The sequence below is a fragment of the Bactrocera latifrons genome, unplaced genomic scaffold, assembly GCF_001853355.1.
Source record: "Bactrocera latifrons isolate USDA-ARS-PBARC rearing strain unplaced genomic scaffold, ASM185335v1 scaffold_244, whole genome shotgun sequence".
NCBI classification, from domain to species: domain Eukaryota; kingdom Metazoa; phylum Arthropoda; class Insecta; order Diptera; family Tephritidae; genus Bactrocera; species Bactrocera latifrons.
Window position 1 is genome coordinate 221,742 of NW_017536008.1, and position 10,364 is coordinate 232,105.

At 35.6% G+C, this 10,364-nt stretch overlaps 1 protein-coding gene across 16 annotated transcripts in view; it reads left to right on the forward strand.

Moving 5' to 3' along the window:
- LOC108969217 (potassium voltage-gated channel protein Shal) overlaps positions 1 to 10,364 on the forward strand; it is a 172,881-nt gene that overhangs the window by 58,913 nt on the left and 103,604 nt on the right. For 6 of the 16 annotated variants that reach the window (XM_018933781.1, XM_018933782.1, XM_018933784.1 and 3 more), the window contains 3 exons: positions 2,656 to 2,808; positions 4,913 to 5,845; positions 5,908 to 5,999. The exons of 1 other annotated variant lie outside the window; for it this stretch is intronic. In XM_018933781.1, the coding sequence (XP_018789326.1) occupies positions 2,656 to 2,808; positions 4,913 to 5,068 (309 nt within the window). In that variant the 3' untranslated portion in view covers positions 5,069 to 5,845; positions 5,908 to 5,999. Of the gene's footprint in view, positions 1 to 2,655; positions 2,809 to 4,912; positions 5,846 to 5,907; positions 6,003 to 10,364 lie in introns of those variants that run through there. 9 more of the 16 variants (XM_018933789.1, XM_018933787.1, XM_018933790.1 and 6 more) reach the window with 3 other exon arrangements.

A 10,364-nucleotide genomic window follows, 5' to 3' on the forward strand; every position in this document is an offset into this window, starting at 1 on the left:
TTTTAAAACTAATTAAGCTATATTTAATAAAATGTAATGAGCTTTAACATGAATAAATTTAATAAAATGTAATGAGCTTTAACATGAATAAAAGAAAAATGAATTCCATACTCTGCAAAAAAAAAAAAAATTATTTGAGTTTCTTAATGTAACAAAATTCAGCAGCCACCCTGTTGTTAAAATCAAGTCCTTGTATGGAAAAGTTTTTTATTTGACAAGATATCTGTACGAAATTTAGCTAGCAGCATTATCAATTATAAGTATAGTTTTCAGGCCGAACCACTAAGATGAAGATAAATTTCTTTTTATACCTTCAATAAGAAATGTTAGTGTAAAGGGTATTAGAACTGGTGCATAACCTTATCCCGACATTCTTATATTATTAATTAGCATTGACTACACAAAATAAAATTATAAACACTCTATCAGTCATGGGTCATGAGTGCGAATGTAAAGAATATAACGTATTGAAAGGTTATATAAACTAAGCTCGTGTTCGAATGCTAAGAAGTGAAAAATACGTGCATATTTCCTATAATAATTAAAATAGTTTACGAAGCGAAGAATACAAAGATCTTAAGGAACAGTATGATTAACAGTAAACGCGCGTTCTTCCGTGTTCTGAATAAATAATTTCTTTAGAAAACACATACATGTTTGTAACCTAACAGCTTGAAGCTAACTTCTGCAAAAAAGTAAGAGTAAATCACTTTAATATCAATGAATACCAAGCAAAACTCAAGGATACTTCAATATTTCAAAAATCAACACAGCAAATCTTACACAAATATTTGTACAAGGAGAGTTCCAAAGTAAACAGGACTTTTTGAATCTAGCGTCCCCTGGTGGCGCCATCTATATGTCGACTAGTGCGTTAAAATCTGCTATCTTTATCGATTGTCCAGTGAGAATTGCATGACATTTCTTTGATTGGAAGTGAAGTTATTGCGTTTTAAGTCTTAGTATATTTGTATTATCAGTGTGAAAATGAGCTTCGAACAAAGAGTCAACATTAAATTTTGTTTTAAAGTTGGTAAAACTTTTACCGAAACGTTTTATTGATGAAACAAGTTTATGGCGATTATTGCCTATCCCGTAGCAGAGGGCACGAGGGGTTTCAACGTTTTCAAAGTCGTGAAGACAAAAATTACGATCAACATGCCAATCAAAATCCGTGATCACCTTAAATTCCATCGAAACTGTCAAATGGAATTGAGCCTCTCCAAAAGATCGATTTTTGACGGAACATTTGAGCTTACGAAAGGTGTGTGTACGGTTTGTTCCGCACAAATTGACTGACGACCAAAAATTGCTCAGAATCCGTTTCTAATGTAAAATGTGAGTCGAAGATTGTTTTTTTCTTGTACCCTTCTCGAGATATTTCTTTCACGACAGACTAACAGATATTCACAATATATTATATTCAATACTGGTAAAAAAGTGAATATTAAAATTTAACATCCAGTTACAGTTTACCTATGATTCTCAATCCACTAGTTCAAACATTTTTGGCAAAATGAGCAAACACAAGTGAGTTTTTGGCAAATAACACGAGAGAAGCTTGGGATCACGTCTAAGAGAGTTCGGACTACTGCCTGGTTGCAGCCAAGTTTCTATAACCAGAGAAAGATAAGAATTTAGTCGCCCCCGAAGAGTTTCATTGATCGAAGACGAGAGAAGAAAGGCGTATTTTCAAACACGAACCAGATTCTTAAGCTTGCGAATGGTGACTGCAATGTTATTGATATCATGGGAACAGAACACGAATCGATAGTCGAATCGTCGGCACAACATCGTCATAGGAGGTAGACCTGAACCACACGAAGTTCGAATAGCCATTGCTCGGCTTAAAAACAAGAGCCTTCAGGCTGTGCTCCTCAAACATGGGGGCAAGAAGCTGATATTGCGCATAAATCAACTTATTTTTTTAAATACGGTCGGAAGAATGTAAGGTGTTAATGCCAGCTGCGCTAATTACTGCGGCATCAGTTTTCTGAGTGAAATTTACAGTGGCATGAGTGAAACACGAAATGAAATTAAATACAATTTTAATATTGGTTAATACAGGTTTATATCTGACCGCAGAACCTGAAAATGTTAAATGTATGTAAAAAATAATTTGAAGTAGTGAAGCGAAATCAATAAGATACTCAATTCCGAATTTTTTGATGATACGTTATTTTGCATTTCAGGTGACGATATACCCTTAGCAACATATTTGCGATGGTATTAAAATGTACTAGTATTATATACAAAATGGGGTCCTCTATGAAGTGGACTTTGAAATTTCACTTTTGAGTTCTTTAATTGCCAAAACTTTGGACAATGCATCATTGTATTAATTTGATAGCATGCTGCATGCATATCGTCATATTTTTTTTTTATTCAATTATTTTTGATCTAAAATAAAATGTTACTACGAGTATTAATTTTATATGAATGTGTGTATTTATTTTCCTATATCAAATTCACTTACAACTATAGCAACTATATATTATCGTATGCATATTATATAATTTACGAGTAAATATTTTCCTCTTTTTTCCGCTGTACACTTATTGCTGTGCCTTCGCTCGTTTTTAAATTCTCCATACAATGCTGCCAAAATATATGTATTGTATATACTAACAAATAAATATTAAACAATAATAAAAGGATCGCGAATTTGTTGAGCTTGAAATACCGTACAATGGTCAACCGAAGCGTACTGGTTCTCCATCGCCGATGGCTAGTCCTGCTCATTCAACGAATAGTGCTGTTGGCTTAATGCAATCATGTTGCGGCCGATGCTGTTCTCAACGTTATCAGGTACAATATGAAAATCACAACCTACCACTGTTTTTTGTATATATGTACTATATGGTTCTATATTCTATATGGAATTTGTTTGTAAAAAAACATTTTATATAAAGAAGTATTAAGCATATTACTTCTTGAAAGTACGTGAAACGATAACCCAAAAGCTTTATTTTACTTTAACATTTTAATTTTTTTCCTTATCTTCTAATCATACACCTTCGGTTACAACTTTAAAATTAACGCTATCTAATCGAATCACTTATTGCAATTTCGACTTTTCTAACACCTCAAGCTAATCAAGAATTGAAATTTTTCTGTCCGTACGTCAATTTAAGAGATAATTAAATAAGCCTTAAAATAGGATTGATAAAATTGAACACACTTGTCACTTTTGAGGAGGCTGAGATCAGCAAAATAGAAGTATTGACACCCTATTTATATTTGGTTTGAAAGATCATAGTAGGGACATCTGTACTTTAAATTTATTTTTAGAATGTCGTGACTTCCCAATAGGCTTAATGAACTTATTTCTCAAAGTAATAAAAATAAATCAGGCAAAGTTAGTGAAAAATTTCTTTCTAAGTTCAGTGACACGGTGTGAAAGTGAATGAAATTGGATAATAACCACGCACATCTCGATATAAACGTTATGCTCAAAAGTACTTAACGTACATATGTAAATAACTCTCTAACAAAACTTCAAATTAGTTAAATATAACCATATTGGGTGTCCAAAATCTCCGAATATTAAACCATATTTAGTATACAATGTTCATCACTTTACATGACATCATTCTAAACTACTCCAGCCTTTGACTTTTACATCGATAACTCAAACGACAAAGAAGATATTGAAATATAACCTAGCTTAAATATTGGCACAACTGTATTCCACCTCTCATCTAAAAATAGTTGAAATTGGACAATACCAAGTACTTCGATACCGAATATGAAGATCTCAGCGCCTGTAGCTATTTCATACCAAAGATATCGTGTTTTTAAAACTGTAATCGATCTATATGTTAAATAATATATATATGTATACAGCGTCATCGTAAACTTCGCGTGATTGCCATTACCCATGAAAAATTTAGAAATTTGTGTTTTTCTCATCGTGAACTTCACATGGGAGAAATCTAATATATACTTAAAATTTTCCCTAAAATAGGTCCCTAAAGTTATAGATGGGAATTCGAAATATTGTCGAAGCAAGAAGGAAAATAGTGACCGAGCGTCTAGAGAATAAGAGCTCTTGGGCAGAGACCGAAAACATTGACGCGCGATTCCTCGGTTTTTAATTTTTACGATTTTTATTAATTGGCGGACAGGATTAAAAAAAAAAATTAAACGTCGTAAAGAATTGTGTTATTATTTCAACTAAAAAAAGCTAAGAAAAATTAAGTTTGAACAGAAAGTACAATTTTTTTTTGGTCAAAAACCACTTTTTTCAAATTTAAAAACAAATTGGATTATAAAAGTTTTTCTTAAATTTTCTTAGTTAAACTAGATCATAAATTATTAACAAATATGAATCTCTTAGAATTTTTAGCTTCTGATAGAAATTGCCACCTGCATAATGCCTACCGTCCGACAAATGTACATGAGAGATTCATTGGGTAATTGCTTCCCAAAGGCAGAATATCAAAGATTTCGTATCCAAGAAATTTTCGGATGATGTTAAAATATATAACTATAGGCCCTGGAAATTTCGCTTTAATCAATTATTTCTTTTCCTCCCAAAAAAAGCCTCAAAAAAATCGAATCGCAAGCTCCTCGCTTAAAAATATTAATTTTTTATAAAACTCAATAATTAAGATATTTCGCGTTTTATTCTTATGTTTTCTAAAATTAATTAATTAAATTAATTCGCAACAATAAAATAACTTGATTTCTTAATTTAAATTTCAAATTGTTAGCGATTCTCTTCTTACTTTATTTCTGATAGCAAAACCGATAAAATTGGTTTCCGTGACACCTAAAACCGATACATATTTTGTTTCGAGCATCAAACCAATTATATCTTAATTGACACCTACTTAATGACACCTACTAATTTTTTATCGGTTTCAATTCTGATTGCGACAACTATCAAATTCGTAATTGCAAAGATTAGTCATCGCAGCGATCTGCCGAAAAAGAAACTGAGAAAAGGACGCAGTCAGCAGAAGCAGCAGAAAACAGTCATCGGGTTACAACAAATACGCTGACAGCAACCAGTATGCAGGTACCTGGAAGCAAGGAAAGCGAAGGAAAACAAAATGCAAGATGAGCATGTACCAAGCAAAACTGGAACATCTGTTCAAACTGGTATTGATCACTACATAAACGTAAAAAGGAAATTCAGTCTAGTCAAATCTGCGGACAATACTGAAATTCAACCAGGCACGCCAAATGGTAAAAAGACAGACATTCTAAATGGCAACGGATTTCTCTTAGCCTAACAACGATGCAAGGGTAGCCTAACAACGATGAAAAGGGTACCAACACAGTCATGAATACCAAACCCCCTCCAATTATTTGCGTGAGCGGAGCTCAAATGCGATCTTGAAAAAAGGTTACATAGAAGAAACAAAAATTCAAACATAAATTACACTGAAAAAAGTTTCATGGATTACCAACTGAAGAGCTCAAAAGGCCTAGTAGTTGTCATTAATGGTATAGGGCTTTCGATAGACTCTAATGATGTTAAAAAAGCTCTAGAAGAAGGTGGTTTCAGTATTAAATCGGTGGTAAACGTTTTTAACAGGAACAAAGGCCCACAACCAATGCTCTAAATGGAATCGATGTCAGATTCTAACCAACTTAAGAAAAATAAAACACATCTGAATTACAATCTAAAATATCTGCTCCATCGCAGAACTACCGTTGAGGAACCACACAATATAAAGAAGTTGTGTCCAAATTCAAGCACGCCAAATTCCATTTGAAAGTTCAAAAGTTTATGAAGCCACTAATCAACTCCTACATGCCTATACGAGACTTGGGTGGAAATTGGACGGGAAGTGAACTGGAAAAACCTGATTATTTTGCAAACCACCTAGAAAAGGTATATGTATTAACCTAACTGGGCATAGAACAATTTTAATATGTCAATCTTACCCAATACAGCTAACGAGTCGCTCAAGTCATTTAAGACTTCACCTTCTGAAAATATAAGAACCATAAAAGAGCTTAATCCAAAAAAGTTGCTGAGACTTGATAGTATTAACCTAAAAATGCTAATTGAGTTACCAAATATTGAAATCAATGCAACTCTCAGTTTTGAATAATATCCAATTTTATTAAAAAAGTAGCAGATTATCTTGATAGAAAAACCTGGGAAAACCTTAACACAGCCGTCTTCATACAGACCAATCAGTCTTCTATCCTGACTTTCTAAAATATATGAAAAAGTGTTACTATCACGAGGAATCATTCCCAAATGGGTTGAGGCTGATCGACTTCGCCGGGGCCTGTAACATGGTTAGCTGCAGTACTAGATTCCAGCAGAGTAACATTCACAAAGCTGCCTGTTGTGATAGACGGAAGACACGCCTCCAGCGTTTTATACGAGCGTACGCTCAGAAGTCCTAATATTGACTCGGCCCACTATCTTGTTGCATCCAAGATTCGCACCCGCCTCTGTGCAGCAAAAACCACACGTCCACAAACATAAGGCAGGTTCGACGTCGAAAAGGTGCAGTTACAACAGATAGCCAAACAATTTTCTACTTGACTTGCACTCCTGCTTTCTGAGAGCACTCGTCAACAACTCGATATAAGGGAACTGTGGGACGGAATTTCAAGCTCTTACGTGAAGCTACAACTGATACCATTTATTTTCGGAGAAAGCAAACGAACAGCTGGTACAATGAGGAGTGAAATGTCGCAGAGGAGAGAAAACAGACTGCTTACCTCGCAACGTTACGATCGACCACAACACGTGCGGGATGGGATAGATACCGAGAGTTGAAGAGGGAAGCGAGACGCATTTRCAGACAGAAAAAGAAAGAGGCCGGGGTGAATGATAGTACTCAGCGACGGAGTTTCTCTCCCACCACGAATCCCACACCAAACTTGCGCTCCTTTATATGGCCACTGTAGTAAATGCCATAAGGACCTACTCGTCTCTCTCCTTGCCCCGTCCATCGTATTTCCCCAAACCCAGCGCACAACCCTATGCAGGGAATGTTTCGCCTTCTCACTTTAGCTCGCTTTCAAACGGATGTTCATAGGCTACCCAGAGGATACTTGGTCAAGGACCGGAAGTCATGAGCTGCTTGAGTCATATGTAAAAGAATCGTTTCTGGCCACTTCCAAGTGAATGGCGATCAGAAAACTTTCCTCACTTGGGTGAACTTCTACAAATGACTCCATCCTCCAAATCCTTGCAAATTACTAGTGTATAAATAATCGACTACTTTTTTTCTTACTTGTTTGTTGTAAACTATGATTACTTGTGTGATCATCTGAATAACAGGGTTATCGTTTACGCGGTAGTTTTTTGGCATCTCCCAACTAAATATTTTACAGGGGTTTACTTTTTTATACGGATTTCCAACTACTTTTTCCAAAATCCGAACTGAAAAAGTAGTAGTAGGAAGTTCTAAGTACTCTGGTTTGAAAGCGGGTCACCTAACCTATACTAGCGGACCGGGCTTAAAAATAACTAACACTATACACAATTCATTTTCCATTCGAAACTTGATAATGACTAATCTTGTTTCATCCAAATTCGTGGTGGTTCAATTACGAAGCAAAATAACCGGAGATAGAACATTCAGATGCAAATGGTGCGGTGGCATGCCCGGCATATTCAATGAATTCAAAAACTCAATTGGATTATTCACCGCTGCGTTGGCATCGCAAACAGTATCAAAATAATTCTATGGCACCAAGTCCCTAGGCAAAAACTCTTGTATCTTTGAATTTAATCCATTTTTATTGCCAAGAACATTCTTTCTGGCAGCCACTCAAAATCTTTTTTTGTGTGTACTTTGGGAGAAAACCCGTGGTTAAGAGTATTTTATGACCTCAGGATTGTGCAGAAATCCGTCGATAATTTTATAATTTAAATATATCTTGAAGCATATAAACGTCCTTATTCAATGTCAGTTATTTTTTCACCATTACGCCACATTCCCGAAGATTTAAGCAAGCGTAGATTCCATCAAGGGAAGTGTCTGTTTGAAATCACATGCCGTCAATTAGTTTGTCGTTGCTTTTTATATCTTTATATATCCTATCCATGATTTACATAATCGTTCTCCTATTTCGAGATACAAAAAGAAATACATTTTCAATTCATTATGAGAATAAAATTAACTTAAGAGCTGGACGGAATAATTAATCTTCTGGAACGGATAAAAATCTGGAAGATGTGTCTGCTTATTTGAAATCACTAAATATATTTTTTAATCACATTTTCTGTAAACCATTTTATATACAGACATGTTCAGTTCAACTTAAACATTATACATATAATATATTTCATTATAATTTGTATCATTTTTAATCACATTTTCTGTAAACCATTTTATATACAGACATGTTCAGTTCAACTTAAACATTATACATATAGTATATATTTCATTATAATTAGTTTATTTAAAATGTATAAATATACATACTATATGTATATTACATGTGGATATGCTCGATCCTATATATTATTTGAAAGTATTTCGTATTGTATTGTACTTTTAACTCTTATTTTTCATGATATAAGGCAAAACAGTTGTTGTCACGTTTCACGCACAAGTACGCGCCTTACTTTTCAGGCATATTATATTTATATGATTTTTTCGTACAGTGAAGTATTTTACAACGTCCGTTACCCTTACGCAGTTATTCGGGGGGTTGAATTTGAATCCCGAAAAGTGCGGAACGCGCGATTTAGGGTAGAGTGTTGAGATTGTGAAGCTTCCATTCGTGATAGCCCTTCCCGAAGTGGGGTTTCAATGTCCAGTTGTAAATGACCAGTTTTTGTACTTAAACTGAAATGAGAAACTAAAGCACGAAACTTCAGTGAATCCAAAAATTTGGTTATGCTCCTGACAGTCCTTCCGATATACATCCATGATGCAGTTAGTGTAAGATCTAAATATGTCTACATGTCATTATCGCTAATGCGTTGAACTGCTGATCCCCGACCTCGTTTGAACAATCCATTATTTTCGTGCAAGGAAGGATTTGCAAAGCGATCGGAACGTACAATTAAAGCCGCATACATTTGAAAGTGCGGGAAGAGGTTGTAAAAATGCAATTTGTGTCTTTAGTTTTCTGTAGCAATACGCCAGTCGGTGGCGAATTTGCTCAATGATTGATCGCATTTCGAATAACCGATCTTTGCAGCCTCTAGGGCAAGCAGATATGTCGGTTAAATGCATATGCTTTCTCACTGAGAAGAATCGATTAGCCGTAAAATTATTTGCAAAAAAAAGTCATGTTGTAACGACTGTCTTAGCAGGTGGAAGCTTCAAGCAACTCATCATAATACCGGATTTTTTCGAAAAGTATTTGGAATGAGTCGATTTAAAAAAATATATGAAACCAATCGTTACAATCCTGTAAAAACTATACAAACAGGCTAGCTCTGCGTCGTTGCAGTGCTGTCAGTGCGATTTCCAGGCATTGAAGGCGTGACGGAAGGTATTCTGCGGAATAGCCTTGAGAGTCACAGTGCATGCTGTTTGGATCTCCGTCTCGAAACGCTTACCTTTCATCACCTTCTTCAGGCAAGGAAACAAAAGTCCCGGAGGGCCACAGAAGTGTTGAAATGCCGGCATTGGTTAGATATCTGTTGACAAGAAAGGAGGTCTGAACCGATGCGTTATTATGGTACAACTTCCAATTGGCTGCGATGTCTTGCCGGACCCGATAATCCTTCGTTTGAGTCTCTTGAGGGCTTCCACCTAAAACTTGGGGCTGACGGTTTGTCCAAGAGGAAAAAGAGTCTTTCTCCCAAAAAGACCTGGCGCCACCGAAACATACTACTTTATGCTAAAGCAACATCTGAGTAAGCCTGCTTGATCATATCAAACGTTTCTCTCGTAGACGTAAACTGACTAGCCGCTCATTCGTTAGCTAAGAACGCCCTCTACCGAATCCAGTCGGTGCGTGCGCGCTTGCTCCGATGTATAGTCACGGCGGAAGAAAATCAGTTCTATTACTTTCCGGGAAAACCCTGAATGTTGAGGCATAAGTACACGAATTTCATCATAGTTGCACAAACAAACAACTAGTCATTCAAATATTTTATGAAAAATTAATATGGAATCCTGTCGATGGTGTTGTTATCTACTGGTGGTGAGATAAACTGTATTTTATCTTATTTAAAAGATCACAGCATTCTAGTTTTCCACTTCATGTCCCTTCTTTTGTGCATTGCATAACGGTTCTCTCTTCAAGGAATATTTGATTCGCTCATAAAATATGACTTGAATTGAACCATTCGATAGCCAAACCAGCAAGTCTTCTTCTTGATTGGCATAGGCACCGCTTACGCGATTATAGCCGAGTTAACAACAGCGCGCCAGTCGTTTCTTCTTTTCGCTACGTGGCGCCAATTAGATATTCCAAGTGAA